Here is a 19,699-nt window from a genome sequence, read left to right as displayed (position 1 = left end):
CTTAAGCCCAGCCCAGGTTCTAGGGAGTTGAGCATGGCCACACCTCTTAGTGGGAACTTAATGGGAGGGGCATGACACACTACAAAAGGGTGTAGACACAAGGAGGTATGACTCATGGAGGATTGTCATTATTACCACTTACCAGGGAGACCTTGAAAAGGGAGTTTATGTTTAAAGCGCAAGGAAATTGTTCTAGTTGCTTTGGTGCTGGCAGAACAAAGGGCTGCAATCAACCTGAGATTCTAACGTTCCCGCTGCAGGCACTGGAATGAGCAACAGCTAGTCTGCACAGGGAGCTGCAGAGTTTGGATTCCGTCAGCGACAGGAACACGTAAGACTTCCGATGTTAGAAGATCCAGTTCAACAACCTGATTCTATAAGTACAAAACTGAATTCAGGCTGCTGTTGGAATACAATAAAACACATAAGCACTGCTTAGAACGGGGCCCTTCCAACTGCAGGCGGTCTTAGTGGGTCTTCAAATTAATTCAATTCATGATCAGCATTTAAAAAAACAGGATAGATAGAAAAGGGTAAAGGGGAGTCAAATATATGGTGACGGAAGATTTGATGTTAGGTGTGAACACACAATGCAATGTACAGATGATGTATTATAGAATTGTACATTCGAACCTAGTTTTATTAGCCAATGACACTCCAATAAATTTAATAAAATTAAAGAATAGAAAATATCAAAGTGCAGTACATACAAAGGTATTTTTAATTCTCAATTCACTTATGTAAATAAGCTCATAGATATGCATATCAGATAGCCAAGTAATGGAAAAACACACATCTTACTATGGGTCATGGTCAAAGTTTGAAAGCCACTGATTTCGCACATATTGGGATGAGGGGGTGGATCTACCTTCTATCCATGAAAAAAATCTGTTAACATCAGTATATAGTCAGAGTTACAAGATGACAAAGAATAAGAATGGTAATCTATGATTTGGGCAATTTCGTTCCAAGATGTCTTAAACAAAGAGAACCTTGAACAATTAATATTTCCTTTCTATATGTGTTAACTCCTTCACTGGAATCCTTAGATGGAACAGAATGGGGTGGATCCTGAACTGAAAAGGCTTGTGACAGAGAAAAATTGATATTCCAGTTGGTTACAGTAATAGCTCTGAGGGCAAGCCTCACCGGGATCTCAGATCCTGCCTGACATTGTATCAGGTATTTACTGTCCCACTGGAACAGGGGCTCTGTCTGGTTCACTGCTGAACCCCAGTGGCTCCATCAGTACCCAGCCCATATTAGGCATACGATAAACATTTGTGGAATAAATGGAATGGCAGAGGAATGGGCAGGAAGAGGAACTTCATCCTAAGTGCCACATTTTATCGTCATTGCATTTCACTGAATGTACTTTGTAAGCTGTTTCCATTCCATCTGTGCTTATTTTTTTCTTCAAACCAGTTCAGGACTCAATTATGATCGTTTTTTCAAACACTGTTTTCTAGGATATGTTTAGATTATTGCTCAGCTGGACTGAGTAGTGTTACTAAAACCAATCAGCATGGAGCCAGGCGGCACCAAAGAAAAAGAACTGGTCACTCTAACTTCGGCCAGCAGCCTTGAAAACACGTTATCTTTCATAAAGAGGTCAGCAGGGTCTGTGGGCTGGGACTAGAGAGACAACTGATAAAAGCAGATCCGGGTTGTTCATTTTACAGAAAAAAAAAAAAAAGACAATTCATTGAGCAAGGAGACCTCAAAATGTTGTCAACGGAGGATGAGGAAGAAATGCAGTGAAGAAAGACACACAACGGATATGGCTACTTTTTTTTTTTTTTTTTACTTTGAACATTAGCATTAAGTTGGTTACCGTACACATCCAAAGGCCCAGCATCTCGGAAATATCATGAAGTGGCACACCTTGTACCAGAGTCTCACAAGAATAAAATAGATAATGCTACATCGAGTGGTTAAAAATACACAAAAAAGTAGTTTTAACAGTCTATAAATTTTTTATACTTAAAATCATGATTGAGTTGAAATAAAAAAAGTGCATTTCAATTGCTAAAAAAATAATATTGGTATAGTTAACACAAGGGAGAAAATCAGTACGCTGAGGGATCTGACAGGATGCTAGAAAAAAGATGACTCAGGGAAGCTAGGCTAGTTTGGAGATTCAGGAGGGGAGCTTTGTCCCGCCCCACTGCGGTTCCCTGGGGCCAAGCAGTTCTCCTCTCCCCAGTCTCTTTCCCATCTTAAGAGATCCTGTCTTACCTACCTGTCACATCCCCAACTGAAAGACTCTTCTAAACTTCTTTGCAGCATGAAAAGTACCTGCCTTACATGAGTCAATTTGACCTTCAATTGCATCTTGGCAGAGGTAGGAGAGGGACACTGCCCCCTTCTGGACTTGACACACAAGTACCCCAGCCACATGGCCTTAACCCTTATGACCTAGCAGGCAGAACAGGGACCAAGCAGCTTCTGTTTTGTCAAACTCCTTTGGACAAATGTTCAACATTCAACAATAAGCTTTGTAAACCTAACACTAAACAATTCCTGGCAAGCAAACTGGATTTTTCTTTTCTATAAGAAATGAGGAAAAGTGCAAGTGATTTCAGTACTGTTGGGGAAAACAAAAACAAAACAAACGAGTTACACCTGGCCACCTGTTACCAAACCGATCACAGCTTCAGTTTTGTTTTTTTTCGTTTTTTGTTTTGTCAAGTGTTGGAGTTACAAATGGACACCTCTATCTACCTGTATTGCTCAGGGTCACACTGGGCTGGGGAAAAGGAGCCAGGCAGATATCCGTTAGGAAGGCCATTCCAGGTGCAAATGCCTCCCGGCTCTACAGGGAATGTAGTTACAGTCTGGTGTTTTCCCTTAGTCGATCACCGAGCTGCTTATTGTGACGGTGATGCCGCACAGAGCACAAACAAAACCCATGGTCAGGGAGCCCTAAAACAAGTAAGTGGCAGAGGAGACACACACTGAATTCTAACTGGGAGGAGTGATGCTGCGGGGGCCTCCCTGACTCCAGGACTTGCTCCCTGGTGTAACAGACATCCATTGGGAGCAGAACAGGTGGAGCATTTCCTCATTCAAACTCCAGAATTATCCCTGCCATCTTGTCCTCCTCAGAGATGTGATGGTCCTGTGCTGGTGGTGGGGTTTGGAGGAAAGAAGAAAGATGTGCCGCCTTCCCGCTCTGCGTTTAGCACACAGTGGATCCCCCATAGGAAAGTCCTGGCTTTCAATCTCAGGGAATCATTATTTTAAAAGGCTAATTAAGATGCCTGATCCACAAGGACCTCTGACCTACAGATCGATCTTTGTTTGTATCATGAAGGGTGAGCAACTACTGGACTTAGTAATAAGGGAAAATATCTTAAAAAGCAAGGTCTATAAATAAGCACTGAACCAAAGGATGACATTCTATAAGAGACTTAAAAGCGGGATCTTTCTTTAGAAGGCTTAGAATAAAGAAGCTAAAGTACTTTGTTGCTCCCTTGTGGACAAAGCCAGTACTGCTGATGGAGTAGAATCACATAGCCCATGTGAAGAAATGAATAAAATGCAAATTAAAAATTATGGAAGATTGAGAAGGACTCATCTGATTTTCAGAAGCTGCATATATATCCTTGGGGATACAGCTTTAGAAGTAAACACCAAATTTATGCCACAGTTCCTTTTTCACTTTTGAAAAAACTCATGGGTTGAATAATCAAGCATACGCAAGGTATTTCTAGGAGGGTTAGAGATTCTAAAAGAATAAGATATTTCCCACCAACTTCAAATGTAATTAAACACAGCCTCACGTCCTTTGCATGATGTGAGTTGGTGTCTCTGTCCTGCTGATCACATGGGCCCTTTCACCCATAAAAGACAGGTAGAGAGGAAGCTGTGTTCATTCAGAGTTGCTGAATGTTCAGAACACCTTGATTCTTTGGCACACCCGGTACAGAGACAGGCTCTGTGGCTGAGCAAAACCAACAATGCAAGTATCAGATTTCCTTCTGAAGCAAAATTCAGCTTCTACCCCTTCTTGCTGCATTCCCATTTCCTACATGTCTCCCAAATCATTTTATTTTCAAGTAATTTGCAACACCCTCAACCTCACCAGAAGAGTTCGAACAGTGTAAAAGGAACCTGGAACTAGAAAGCGGAGCGGACATTTCTCAGGGGCACAGGCCCTTTGATACTTGCACCAAACATTTCCTATCACAGAAGACATGACACAAGCCAACAGTTTGTCTCCAGGATGTGACTCCTCCAAGTGTGAACTCGGCGTGGCTCTCCACTTGTTACAGCCTGTGACTCCGAAAAGCCACACATTTCAAGGTGGTTACTTTAGGTAACCAGTAACTCCCTAAAAGAGGCAGACTTCTAGCTCAATAATAGGAGACTATCAAGGTAAATCAAAGCATAAAGTATTTAAAACAAGAAACCCTTGTAATTTCCATAGAAATCTACCTTTCGCATTTTGTAAACTCATCTTCCCATTCCAAATAGCCAGGGAAGCCTTCCAATGTCTTGAATTTATTCATTATCAAACATAACCAATTGTCACACTTTTGCACTGTCCTACCAAAACATACTGTCACAAGACAAAAAGGACTAAGAATTTATTAACAGCTGCCTTCTTAGACCCCCGCTTCATGTGGTTATTAGTCTCGAAAACCTGAGCTTTAGTATTATTAAGGAAAGAGGCATGAGATTTTATGTCAAAAAGAAAGATTTTGACTAAGGCCAAAATACTCAACCTAACAGTTTTCATTCAATTAAAATAAAAAACCAACTCGATCCAATTTTCTCACTGTAGACTCTTCAGTTTTAGAAGAAAACTGAAAGGGAGCAAGAGACCTGTACATAGCACAGGCTTCAGTTTCGACTGTGAAAGATTAGCCAATTGCTAAGATGTTTTATTAATAAGGTGCTCATATCACATGGAGAACACACTGCCACCCCCTTTTTATTACATCCTTCATATATTATCAATCATATTTTTAAAATTAATTAGATGAGAACAAGTAGAAAAAGAAGTGACTGGAAGTCACTTCTGGAAGGGACAGAGGAAGAGAGAAGCAGGTCAAAAACCAATAAAGGACTTTTGATAAACCCAGAGGGCGCTTTTACATTATCTGTCTAAAATAAAATTATAGGTATAATTTTGCAAAATGCTTCTGGAAGAGAGAGGGCATAAAGAAATAGGGCATAGCGACAGCAGCATTCAGGATCCCTTAATCGGAATGGGGAGGCATTCAGAAGACAAGGATGAGAAAAAAGACATTCAAAAGAGATATTCAATAACTTCATTTTAAAGGAACAACTAGTTTCTGGTGAAAGAAAAAAGGTGAAGAGGAAGAGGATAAAATCTGTCATCATTAGAGATGTACTCTGTGAATAAGATACAAATAAAAGTTAAAAATGTAATCCAAACATGACATATGGGAACAAAATAGAAATACGTTCAAAATCCTCATCCAAGGTTTTAGCTATTTTGTTGAGCCAAACCAATTGGAATATGGTGAATTCCAACACTCATGGAGAATGAAATAATCAGAGGTAGGATTTAGACCAGGAAAAGAATGTTTCAGGATGCTGGCTTTTTGAAGGCACTCAGGAAGAGAGTGAGAGAGACTGAAGCTGCAGTTAGATTATGGAGGATCAGAGAGAGGTGTATACTCGTGGATCTGTCATATGGAAATAAAACTCCAGGGACATTGTGATAGTATATGCATCATCGAGTAATACACAGAGTAACAAGGTAGAAATCCACTTTATAAGTAGTTTCTTACAACAATATAGCTTCTGCTTAGGGAATAAGAAAGTGAAGTTTGTTTTCCGAATAGGCAACTCTGCAAATAGTTTTGACTTAAATGAAGAATTTGATAAATAGTACATTATCAGGTTCTTTAAAATTTACTGAAGCTCAAGCTTCAAAGTTGGGACAATCGAGGAGTTTGATTTTCCTTTGAATCTTGCAAAACCTATCCTCTAAGACAAAAAGATCTGATCATAAAGTCTATAAAAAGTCTAGAGTATAAAAGTATAGAACTATGAAAGTGGATATATCGATGGCAACTTTTATGGCTTCCATAGAAAATGTAGAGAGGATCTCTGGTTTGCTTTAACGAGGTAGTGTCCAGGGTTGGAAGGTCATCGTTACCTATTATAAATGCTACAGATGACAGAAGCAAGTTAGCTAGGGTGTTGTTATTGCATAATAATGCCACTATCTCTAATGGCTAATGACCTCTCATTCCTGAAAAAAAAGATCTTTTGGGAAATTTCCTATCTTGGCTTAGGCAAAGGAAAATTAAAACCCAATATTTACTTGCTCAATTTTATAGTCTGAAGAGTTCCAAGTGAGTTGACTTTTGTAATGGTACATAGCTGATAAAATCCTTAAATGTAATTTAACCCTTTTTTCATTAAATACTTCCCATACAGTCTAGAACAGCGTCAAAATGTTCATCATATGGATCAGCAATGTAATAAAAGCTTTCTCTTCTGTACAGTAGCTCAAACAGAAAGGTTTCTCTAAATTTAGTTTTCTTTTTTTTTTTTTTTACAATAAAACCCCACCTACCATCTGTGTTTCACTAACTGAAATCTGCAAGATGGGGTAAATAAATACACATCTGCAATGGATTTCTATTCTGCTTGATCTTCTCAAAATTTAAAACTTCCAGTGAAATCAAAATTAAACTAAACATAACATATCCATTCAATAAGCATAAAAACCGAAAAAATTTTCAAGAAGTAGAAAATTCAAAGTTTACAAGCATCTCTTCAGAGAATTTTGCCTTCAGTTAGTATACTAGGAATAATGAAATTATAGGGAGGTCTAACCACAATGAAAAGGTACTTTCAACAATGTAGGTTTTAAAAAGTTGGTACAACCACGGTCAAGTCTATGCTCAACCATGAATTTAGAATAGTAACGTACATGGTAGACTGGAAAAGCATACATAAATGATTTGCGAAGGTTTCCTGTAACTACCATCAAGTTTTATGTGGTGACCTCCCTGCTTGCTAAAAATAAGAATCAAATCACAAATATAAGTGGAAATGAAGCCACATGCCTTTAAACTGTTCATCTCATTCATTTCATTCAAATTAAAAAACGTAACTATGAGCTTACCTGACTCGATTTGAGAAAGCAGCAAGCAGCCTTTCATTAAGGCTAAAGAAGAGTTTATATTTGAATGAGAAATCTATGAGAAGAAAATAGGAAGAAAAAAAAAAAAAAAGGCAGTATCAACTCAAGAAAGGCCTTGGGAATTTTCCTCAAGTAAGTCTTAACCCTAGCAATGATACAAGCCTTCGAAGACAGTAAAATTAAATAATGAGAAACAGCCTCAATTTGATATCTGTATAATGCTGATATGTGGCCCTTGTCTTTAAAACACTTATTAAAGTACAGATAAGGGCTGAGAACTCAAACTCCTCCACAGTTCTTTGTCCATAAACAGATAGCAAGTAAGAGTAAGTTCTGAAGAAGTAATGGGGTGCTGTACTATATGTGAGAGAGAACACACCACACGTTGACTTTTATCTTAGTAAAGGACCCCAATCAAATTTTCGACCCTGAGTTTGAGTCTCAAGCATGTTAAACCTGATGCACAAATATGTTTAAGGCTTAATCCTGCAGTTCTTATATTCAGAAGCATTGAAGTTGGAATATTCTTAATGCATTTCAGTACTCAAACATATACTATGACACTGATGTGGCAATTTTCCTGAAGACCACAAATCCCAAGTGAGAAAAGGTAAGCTTGTATACAGGGCGAAAAAAAATGAGAAGTTTCCAGTTTGTTTCACAATATATTTCACTAAGAACTACATTGCGCAACAATGCTGATTTAAAAAAAATAATAATCATCCTTTTTTTTTTTTGCTTCTGTTAAGGGTGGTGGTGATTATTTGCTTAATACTGGTTTTCTATGTAGCAGATACGTTCTTATGGCTATATTCACTTGAATAAAAAAAAATCAAAGATGACTACCTGAATTTTCCAGTGTAATTACAGTACACCTCATAAAATGGTTGATTCAGTGGTCTCAAGTTTAGAATTCAGAATGGCTGCCCAATACTGTAAATTTATCTAGAACAAAATAAGGGAGAGCCAATTAACTAAGCTATAATTTATATCTCCAAAAAAATCACTTTAATATTATAGGCTTGGCCACGAAATAATGGTACGTATACGTAAAGGTGTGAATCCATAAACTTGTCACGGACTGTGAAGGAGAGTGTGAGGATGAGGGGAGGCAGACCCTAAACACATAACAGTCAAAAACAAGGAACGAACGTTTCTTATTGGTTTAGGTACCTGGGAGTTCAAAGAATGTATACAGATATTTAAAATACATTCTTTAGAAATGACACCCCCAAACAGGAAGAAAAGTGTGTTTTGAGATACTTTTCTGCCTCATTTCAAATTTTTTCTAAGCTCATTTATAGAAGACAAAAGCCATTATCAGAAAGAAAAAAATGGAAATATTAAACCAAAGAGCTAGTAGAGAATGCAATATTTTAAAAATAGGGACTTAATCGCAATGGAAAGAGTTCCATTTTTTCCATAATCAGCCAGAAAAGTGCTTGAAGTATGCCTGCATATTTAATATAAAAATAAAAAATAAATAAAAGCCAGGGTTCTGATTCGGGCAGTGATTTAAGAGCTGGAGGGGGTAAAAAAAAATGAAGAAATTTCAAGATTAAAAAATCAAGAGAAGGAGAGGAAGAAAGTAGACTTAGCTTTGGAACTCAGTTCTCTGAGATGAAAAAATACAAAATTATTAGCTATACTGAGTCTGGATAGATTTGATCAGTTAACTATAGGTTAGCCGTTCTGTTCAGACTTTCTATAATAAGCTCCCAATTGATTGTGCTCTTTTGAAGTTCCCCAAACCTGAAAAAGTAACCTGCACAAAGGTTTTAGAGATGCTGCTCTCCTTATCACCTATGAAAGCTGCTATTGCATTATTATTTGCAGAGGGCAGGGCAGCAAAATGTAGGAGTTTTCCTTCTCTCACGACAATTTAAACTGTGTTGGAGAATAACTCAAACTTGTGGATCTACCCAGTGATACGAGACATTTTAAAACACATAACCAATTTGTGTTCCCCTCCAAATTTCTCGGCCACTATCAGCAACATCATGTTTGTGATTTTAGTGTACTGTTTAATCTTTTCATAACAATTCTAGAAAAATAAGCCTCAAAACAAGAAGTATATTATGAGACTTCAATTTGTCATCCCATAAAGGCTGAACATGAACACAGTTCGAAGGGAAGTGAGAAACAGACGTGACTGGGATGAAACAATCTCCACTACTTCCTCCTCTTGACAATGAACAACTTTACTCAGATTTTCAAAACATGCGAACTTCAGATGACTTTCCTTGAAAAGGTCCAACACTTTGCAAATCTTCCATTTAACGCACTAACTGAACCAAATGAAATATGGAGGACAAGAACACGTCAGTGAGTCCAACAAACACTTGAGTGTTAAGCGGAGATTTAAAAACTACCAAGGACTTAACACCAAGTTCTGAAAGCAAAAACTCATTTTTGCAGCTACCTGCCTGGTCTGGAGACCCTTTCAGATACATGTAGTCTCTGAAGCACCTTTGAGTTGTACGGATGTAAGAATAACTTTGAACTATAGAAGTTATATGCATCTTTAAGAATCACATTTTGATGATTATAAAATTTTTTCTATTTTACAACATAGGTCCAGCTACACTGAAAAAATTACACCGCTTATTGAAATACATTTCATTTTAGAAACAGACTACTAAAGAAGTCTATACAAAAACTCTAAAATAATTTCTGTAGTAAAATAAAGAGTGCGTTAGGAGAGCTACCCAAAGAAAATTTCCATCTTTCTCCATAATGCTTGGTATTCTGTGAAACATGGCTAGCTCAACTCTGTAGCCAGCACCAAAAGCTGAAAAGAATTCATTACGATACACAGTGATACAATTAATGCTCTGGATTAATCTCACAGCCTTCCCGATTAGTACAAAGGAAACCAGGCCTGTCCCCTCTTTGAGGAGAAGTCCAGGATATAAAAGCAAGCATACCTCATCAGCTGATATGAAATTATAAAATTCCACAAGTCTGAGTTATTTGAAATTTATAAAAGTCACCAGAAAATGCAAGCAAATTGGGCTTTAGTTTGGTGGTTCCCCTGGTTTAGATGACAGTTCCCTCTGTGAGCTTAAGGTAGTCTTCTTACTCATCTCCTTGGATGTGTTGATTTACCAAGACAATAGCAAAGCTCTTGGTGGAGGCTGACGAGGGTCTGACAGCTACAGACGTGCTCACCAATTCCCTCTCCGCAAACTCACAGGCGGGCACATAACTTGTGGAGAACACACTTAAGGAGATGGATGTTAATGATGCTGTGCTGAACTGTTCTTCTCTGCCAGGTGCCGCAGAAAGTTGTCCTCACCCTGGCCTCTGTGATTTAAAGGCTCGCTCTTAAAGAGAGCTGGAGGTGGCGGAAGATGAGGGACGGGAGGAATGGGAAGGTGGTGTGGGTGGTGAGGGTGCGGGTGGATGTGAAGGTGTGAGAAGGGGTGGGGGATGGGTCGTGGAGGAAGAGTGCTTACAGGATTCATGTTGATTGGAGGGGCTGGGGTTGCGGGTGTGTTCACCACAGAAGGAACTGGGGTAGCTGGGGAAGTTGTAAGTGGGATCTGGACAGCAGGCGGCACGTTCACGGGGCTAGTCACCCGAAAGCACTTCTCCTTGTGGGCCTTAAGCATGTTGGAGAAGCGGAACCGCTGGCCACACACATCACATGGGTAGGGCTTCTCGCCTGTGTGAGTTCTGCGGTGCCTCTTCATGTTGGGGCGGCTGGTGAAGCTTTTGCCACAGATTTCACAGATAAAGGGTTTCTCTCCTGAGAAGAACACAGACACAAAAAAAATGATTACAAACTAGGTGGTAATTATGTGCTCACGTTATTTTTCATATTAAAAAAGGAGATTACCACTCCTCTCCTTTATGGTACATTATGTTCTAATAGACAAAAAAAGAGTCTTCCAAAGTTAGGACTTAGCAAATAAGAGCAGATACAAGTAAAACTTACAGACAACCTATCATCTAGGCTTGGTTAAAAAAAAAAAAGGCACCTAAAGTAGTGATCCTTCACATCCTACATGAAAAACGTTCACAAGGCTTTCCTGTGCTCAGGGGCACCAACACCACAGATGGATCTCCGCCTCCAAATTTAGGCAAGTCAATCTGTAAACAATTTCTAACATTCCAACTAAAAGTAAGACTTTGCTGAAAATATCCTGTGGAGCCAATCAGTCTCTTTGTATCTACATACATAATCCTTAGCACGCGGCTTACTCTTTGGTGTTGGACTTGGAAAATACTGTCTGGACTCACCCTACAATGTGAATTTCACACTGCAGTGTTTCTCAATGGGGGTGCTACTGGCACTTCTCCAGATAATTCTTCATTATGTAGGACTGTCTGGCACATTTGAAGAACACACAGCATTTCTGGTGCCGGCCTACTATATGCCCCCACAAGATTCTGACAATCGAAACTGTCCCCACACCATTTCCAAATGTCCATGGGTGCAGGCAGAGTTGAGAAGGGGGCTACTGCTCCTGGCTGAGAACCACTGGGTCTATGAGTCCAAAAGGAAACACAATCCCAGAATTCCAAGGGCACTTAGGGAGAATTCAGGTTTAGGTTCTAAGAGCTTAATTTTTAAGCTTTCTAACTTTCCTTTGGACGTAGTGCTTACTCCCACACTATGTCTGCCTGCTTCTCTACCTAGACGATAGGGGGAAAACAAAATGATAGTCTATGTCCATTAATCACTTCATATGGAACGTTGAGATGAGGGGTGGAGCACCTGTAAACATGTGTTTTGGTGACCACATGCTTGTATTTATCAATTCTTTCATCAATTCTCAGTATATGTAGCTTGTATCTACGGTAAGTAACTCCAGCTACAAAAGTTTGCTGTCACTTCAATTTTCACTCCCTTACTCTATATAAACAATAGCTATTGTGTATTGATCTTACTGTATGCTCATCATTATTCTACTCACTTCATATCTACTAACCTTGTTGATCCTCAGAGACACATGAACAGACCGACAGACTCTATGAGGTAGGTTTGTTATCTCAACTTGGCTCTGTGGCCAGCAGAGAGCCAGGATTTAACCTCCGCAGTCTGGCTCCAGAGTCTATCCTCCCGACGCATAAACCATAATAACACTTCACACCTCACTGCCTTGTGCATTATTCCTGTGCACACTAAGGAATGTTACTGTCTTACTGTTTTCTTCCACTTTGGGACCTGTCTTATAACTAGCAGCAAAGACTTCTTTACCTATAAGATGGTCCTTATTTCTTCTCCCTGCTCTTAAAAACTGACATCTCCTGTTGCCTTTCTTCCATGGAAGCCCGAATTTCCCTCGCTTCCTTAAGACAGTAGATAGAATTCTGTTTTCTCTGTTATCACTAGAACTATTTTCTTACTGTTATATTTCTCTTATCTTTCAGCTTTTCATTCAATCACTGCCACTGCCAGGCTCTTCCCTGTGATTCATATTGATCTTTCTAGATGAGTTCTGAGCTCAGCTTGTTTTCTTTCTTTTTAATCTATTTCCTTCAATCACCTTAAAAACTTCAAATTCTATGTTAAATGGAATTGATTAAATCAATTATGGTATACTCGTCTGACGGAAAGTACCATTAAAAACAGTATTATAAAAGTATAGAAATGTTAACATGAAAACCTGTAAGATTATCTATAATCTACTAAGTAAAACATGCAAGTTATAAAAATGTGAGAAACCACTTATTCAAAGCATGCAAGTTATAAAAATGTGAGAAACCACTTATTCAAAGCATGCAAGTTATAAAAATGTATGCATGGTATTATCCACTTTTAATGAAAAATATGTATAGAAAAAATATAGAAAGAAAGACAACAAATATTTCAGGTGATTATCTCTAGGTGATAGGATTATAACTGATGTCTTATTTTTTAAATTTATATGTATTTTCTGTTTTCCTAAAATAAACAAGATTCACTTATAATAAATTGTTTTAAAAGCACAGCTGTTTATAACCTATCAAACTCCTGGACCCCCCCTACTGGATTCTCCAGAGTTAGTACTTTTCACTCCCAACAGCCATATACAAACAGAGCCAAAGGACCTAATCTTTGAATTATTAGTCTAATATGAGCAAACACTCTCCACTAGATTCACTAACACTTCTTAGATGCACTAGATGCTTTATTTACAAACAGCATGTATTCACTGAAAGTTTATTGAATGTTTAGACATTTAATTTGCTGTCATGTCCTCAAACCAGAATGCAATCCTGGATCTCTCTAATCATCTTTCTCTTGTAGTCTTCTAGGCGATAATGATTTTCTAAGAAAGAACCAAAACTATTAGAACTGGCCTACCACAAATCTATGGATTCAAATTAAAGTAGGTCCTTTTCACTGCTTAATCACCTTTTATTAATTTCTTAATGTCCACGTTTGTTGTTCCTGACATAAGTCCATGATCCCACCTACCTCTAACTCTCATTATTCATTAGGCCCCATCTCCTAATCGTGCTAATGACTGATGTCAAGGTTCCCCTGAAACCTCGAGGTACAATTACGATGAGGCTGAAATAAGGAAAAATCAAAATGTAACACTTGAAATCAACCACCTGTACGATGTCTCACTTTAAAGAGGAGCTGGTAAATGAGTGGCTGTAAGATATACTGACAGCTAACTTCATCAAAGTAACTAGAAAAGCACGTATATCAGTACATCTAAAGATACTACCTGTTACATATGATAAAGCTAACCTGATTGTAAGGAACAGCATTGTAATCAGTATGAAGAAAGAACATTATAAAAGAAGGCACAGAATCTGCAGGGAAGATAGAACGGAGCAAGAATTTGGTTAGTTGTCTCTTGCACTGTTCAAAAGACAAAGCAATCTGGCCAATAAACACAAGCATTCCAGTCTGCTTAGTACGAACAACCATGAACAACATCAAAACCTGCAAATCTATATATATCTAGCCTAAATCTCTCTCCCATTTTGCAAACTGCCTACTGGACCTTTCCACCTGAATATCCCAGAGATATCTCAAAATTAAAAAGTGAAAAATTAAATTCATTATCCTGCCTGGCAAACCTGCTTCTCCCTCTACTATTCTCTATATTTACAAATGGTATAAAAGTCCTAAATATGAAACTACCACTTGATTCTTCTTTCCCACACCACTGATAGCTAATCAATCTCTACTACCATGTCTATCACTTTAGTTTCATTCACTATTACCATAGTCCTTATCATCACAATCATTCGCCTGGATTTCTGCCAATATCCACTTGATTGAGTTTACCCTTTTTATTTTTGCTCCTCACCCTCTAATTCATTCTCCACACTGTAGCCAGAGTGAACTTTCAGATAGTTGTGTCATACTCTGCTTAAAACCCTTCCAGACCTTCCCACTGTCCTCAGAATAAAGTCCAAACTTTTTTACATGGCTTATGAGTGTTTTTGTGTATGTGATCTGGTTCCTGCTTACTGCTCTCCAGTATCATGTCTTATTATACTCCTTGTCCCCCACCCCCAATCCATAAGACTCTAGTCAAACTTTTAGTTCCATGTACTTACTATGCTTTCATCACTAAACCATTATTATGCTTTGCTTGTCTATCACCCCAACCTGACTACAAGATCTGTGAACCCAGGGACTATTTCAGTCTTGTTCACTGCAGTAGCCCAATTAGTAGATTCTTATAAATATTTTTTAATTCTAAGACAGGTGTTTCCCCACATATATTAATATCTTTGAAACTGACATACCTTACAATCGATGGCATGTCACTGCTTAAGTTGCAGGACTTCCTCAGTGGTATATAAATTAAATTTGTCTTATAACTGATGACTTCTTGAATTTGATTACCTTCCTTTGCTATAATTCTCTGTCCCTGACAATCTTTTTGATTACAATTTAGCTTCTAATATAAATTATTCTTTAGGTAAAGAATATGCTTACCAAAGAATAGAAGAGCTCTGAACCACTTGCCACTCAGCCTTTTCACTGTTAATAAATTTGCAATTTTATTTATATATCATTAAGACTATTAACACATTATCAATCCCTCTGATCCTGATCTCCTTGAGTACACTGACGAATTCTGGAAGCTGAGCAGCAGACTCTGAAATGGTGCTTTTTTGCCTTCATGATGTTCTATGTATCCCTCCATTTTGTTACTTGCTACATTAAATTTATATGAGAATCATTAAGTATGTGGTTCTACAGTCAGACTGCCTTGGATAAATTAATTTCTGAGCCTCAGTTTCCTTATCTGAAAAATGAAGATAATAATAGGTGATTGTGATAAGTTGAAAATACAAGGAAAGTGCTTAGAACAGTATCTGGCACATAGGAGACATTCAATGCATTTTAGTGTTGCTGTTGTTGTTATTACCATCACTAAGCACCTTGGAGGCAAAAACCAAGTCTTAATTCATCCTGTGTCTCTAGGCACTTATTGCTCTGCCTGCTATGAGAAGAATCAGCAATTATTCTATGCTGAACTCACTCCATGTACACATCATCCTAGGAAACCCTTCCTGAGGGCTGGTCAGTTTCCCTATTTAAGATCTGCCTCACTTCTCTTTAAACTGCAAAGAAACAGCCCAGTCAATGTCAGTTCCTATAATGGCCTTAATCCCCACTAGAACATAGTTTAAATGTGGTTTCATCTAGTCTTAAGAGAGCTACCCCTCCTCTTTAAAGCTAACTCTTCTCCTTGTATCTCCCCAGGTGCTACTGTCATCCTCATTTAATACCAAGGAACCAGAAGCCTACAGAGGTTGCCTAATTCACGTAAGGTCACAATGCTAGTGAGTTAACAGAGCCAGGTTTGTCCAACTCCACCATAAAGCTACTTTCCCAATTTGAGTATTACAAACAATATTAAAAGGCAGGTGACGAACCAGGGGAAAGCATTTTAATACTGATGTTAAACGAGGCCCAGTATATAAGTATACATAAAAAGCTATTATAAACAATAAGAAAAAGTCAAGCACTGCAACAGAAAGATGAATACAGAAAAAGCACAAGCAATTCAGAAAAGAAAATATACTGATACCCAATAAGCATATGAAAAAATGTTCAGTCTTACTTAGCAATTAATTAAGTGCAAGTTAATACAACAGAAACCATTTCTCACCTGTCAGATCAGCAAGGATTTTATTTAGCACTGGAAAGGGCTGGGGAAATGGGTATTATCATACATAGCTGGGTAAGAGTGCTATTTTGCAACAATCATCAAGGCTTAAAAATGTGCACATCCCTTTGCCTTCATGATCTCATTTCTAGGAATTAATCATGGATGTGTTAGCCACAAAGTTGTTTATCACAGTATTATTTATAAAAGTAGAAAAATTGGAAATAAAATCATCTAAATGTCTAATAGGGAACTGGCTAAATAAAATGGAGATAACATGCTTTACTTTATAGGACTGTTGTAAAGATTCAATTATACTGATTAAATGACATAATGTGTATAAAGTTCTTAGGATGGTGCCTGGCATACATGTGCCTAACAAATAATGGCTATGATTACAGCAAATTTACAAGGAGGAATACTATACAACCTTTAGAATAAAATTGCTGTTAATGATATATTACACTAAAATAAAAAGCAGGTTACAATAGTTAAAAGACCCAATTTTATTTCATTACTATATATGTGAACATATGCACATTTATGCACAGTATCAATCTACATGTGTACGTAGAAACAAAAGAATCTTTAAGAAATGATGTTAAAATGTTAACAGTAGTGATCAGTGACAAGATTAGAGATCATTTTTATTTTGTTTTCAATTTTCATATTGTCAAATATAGTTTAATAGGTATGTACTACTCTTTTAATGAGAAGGATATGAATTTAGGTAACTATATTCCCTTAAAAGAAATAGGAAACGTTTGGCTTGCCTATCTGGTGAAATCATAAAATTGTATTCAACATATATGTTAATCACAAAATATACACTTTGGTTTCATGTTATGGGCATTTAAGGGTCTGAAGAAGGACTAGGGGAAGGAAGAAAAAGGAATACAGGAGGGAAGAAGGAGAGAGGAAGGAACGGGGAGAAAGATGCATGTCTCACAGGGAGACAGGAAGAGAAGAGGTGAGTGCAGAAGCAGAGGCTTAAGCAGCTGGAGGTTCCTTTCAATCTTGTGACAAACATTTATCAGGCACCTACAATGTGCTAAGCACTGTGTATGAACATGACACAACTTCTGCCTTCAAAAAAACTTATTGTCTGTCTAGTTCTACAGTTTCCTACTGAATAACAAAAAGCGAATCCTAAATGTGACTCAGAACTTAAGACCCTGTCCAAGAGTCACCAAATTATAAGATAATTTGTTAAATACTCTATATATTCTGCTATCCATTTAGGCTTCAAAGTGATCACTACCTTTTGAAGTGTAATTTACTTAAACTCCTCTCATGACTCTCCTTCTAGTCTAATTCTTAAAATCTGAGGTTGCTCTATTCTGAATGGGGAAGAAGCCCACTAAGCGGGCATTTTTCTTAGGACTTCAGCAGAGAAATGGAAACCAAAGAGATCCGGCCATGGGCAGAATTTTCTCACCGCTAGTTAAGCAGAAAGAACATCAGGCTAAGCAAGACAACCTCCTGTGGTTCTTTCTAGCTCTGCTACTTTGTAGACTAATAAAACCGAGAATGCTGTGATTAGATTTAATTTAGAATCCTGAAAAATGTTTCATACTGTGTAATTTGTACAAAGACGGTTAATCCCGGAACGTCAGGTTAAGACTGATATGTAATGATAGTGTTTACAGGGGGAACTTTTATTTTAGCTAGTTCCTTAAAAGCTGGATCGTCAAATGCTTACAAGATTCAAATCCATGCATGCGATGGAGCATATACCCCTAAAAACACAAAGTGGTTAAATGTTATTTAATTTCATTTGATGAATATGTCACTGAGAAGAAGTGAATTTTGGTAAATCAAATCCAATCAAACTTTAAGACTACTGAGAGGGTATTCTATTTAAAGCAGTCTGTGCCCTCCATTTTTTAAAGGTCCAGAACCCTTTCCTTAGAAAAATAATATGCATATACACAAAAACAACTTTCATACCATTTCAGGAGATCTTGTGCCCAAAGTAAATAATTCGTTTACTTGAAGGAACCTGCAGGTAAAAGGCACTAACAAATAATCCTTTTTAAAGTAAACAGTTATGAAAGCCTAATTATTTGGTATTATAAATCTATATTTTTCCATATCAGGTTTATTTAAAGTGGAATTTCCAGTTAGAATGCAAACTGGTGGTTTAGATTTTTAAATAAACAGACTCACAGGTGATCATCAACAAGTACTTGAGACATAGCTGTACTTTTCCCAATAAATTCTTACCAGTGTGTGTTTTCATGTGTTCGTCGAAGTACTGCTTCATGTTGAAGTCCTTGCCACACCACTGGCACATGAACTGTTTGTGCCCAATGTGGATGCTCATGTGGGAGCGCAGCTGGTACTTGTACTGAAACCTTTCATCGCAGTTCTGCATTGGACACAGTAGATATTTCTGAATGCCAAGCACAGCAACTTAACTCGAGCCCACCCTACACGGTCTCTGAAATAGGTTTATTTTTCATACTCAAAACAGAACCTGTTTTTGTCATCTATTTGGCTCTGCTGTATTTCTGCAGCTGAGTTATTAATAAAAGGGCAATTTCTCATATAACAATCACTAGAGGATACCCAACTTCTCTGAATTACTAATAAAAATAACTCGTGTTATTCCCAAATTTAACTTAATCCAAGAGAGTTAACAATGTATTAAAAATGACGTATCTCTGCCGAGCTGTGAGATAACACAGTTCTAAGAGCATGTGTCTGGAGGCTCTGTGGAAACGCAGCACGCCCCTCTCCCACGGCTTCCCCGTATACACAGATGCTGCCCCTAGGCCTGGCCCTGATGAGCAGCGCTCCTTACCTCACATCTGAAGGGCTTCTCTCCAGAATGCTGCAAGGAGTGCACCTTGAGTGACATACTGCGTTTGAATGATTTTCCACAGGTTTCACATGTAAAAGGCATGTCTTTTGTGTGTGCTGCAACACAGAATGCACTTACACTCAAAAAAAGTCCACCTGAAAGCTCGAACTGAAAAAGACAGGTGTCCTACTGTAAGGTCATCATGCCACCTTAATCTTCTACACTCTAATTTGTGAGGCTTTAACAACAATGTTCTGAAGAGAAAAATAACTAGCAATGTTTTAAAGAAACCTGGGTGTGGAAGACTATACCATCCAATTTGGTGATGCTTACTGAAGACATGTTGCATTTAGTTTCAACAAGTCAAAAGTGACTAAAGTAAGGCAGTTCCTCATATTCTGCGCAATCCAGAACACAAAGTGCACCAGAGGACACGAGAAAATTATAGGTGTGAGACAAAAGCAGCAGATGAAACTTACCAACCATGTGTTTCCGCACATGAGCCATGGTATAGAATTTCTTCTCACAAATTTCACAGGAAAATTTCTTTTCTGCATATCCATGGACGATCTTGATATGTTCATGAAGGGACCAGAGTTTCTTGAATGACTTGTTACAGGAAACACACTGAGCAGGATAAACAGAAATAATCTTTATTTATAGGGTCTTGTCAAAAGCCATACC

At 38.0% G+C, this 19,699-nt stretch overlaps 1 protein-coding gene across 2 annotated transcripts in view; it reads right to left on the bottom strand.

The window, feature by feature from the left end:
* Nucleotides 1-703: 703 nt before the first annotated feature.
* ZNF652 (zinc finger protein 652) overlaps nucleotides 704-19,699 on the bottom strand; it is a 56,542-nt gene continuing 37,546 nt past the window's right edge. Inside the window, exons 2-5 of one of the 2 annotated variants that reach the window (XM_023524657.1) lie at nucleotides 19,495-19,642; nucleotides 19,016-19,131; nucleotides 18,436-18,580; nucleotides 704-10,883 (exon numbers count right to left, since the gene is read on the bottom strand). In XM_023524657.1, the coding sequence (XP_023380425.1) occupies nucleotides 10,372-10,883; nucleotides 18,436-18,580; nucleotides 19,016-19,131; nucleotides 19,495-19,642 (921 nt within the window). In that variant the 3' untranslated portion in view covers nucleotides 704-10,371. The remainder of the gene's footprint in view (nucleotides 10,884-18,435; nucleotides 18,581-19,015; nucleotides 19,132-19,494; nucleotides 19,643-19,699) is intronic. The other variant, XM_011382634.2, reaches the window with a different exon arrangement.

This window comes from Pteropus vampyrus, unplaced genomic scaffold, assembly GCF_000151845.1.
Source record: "Pteropus vampyrus isolate Shadow unplaced genomic scaffold, Pvam_2.0 Scaffold486, whole genome shotgun sequence".
Classification (NCBI taxonomy): Eukaryota; Metazoa; Chordata; class Mammalia; order Chiroptera; family Pteropodidae; genus Pteropus; species Pteropus vampyrus.
Note: the sequence above shows the minus strand (reverse complement) of the source record. Positions and strands in the feature narration are given on the sequence as shown.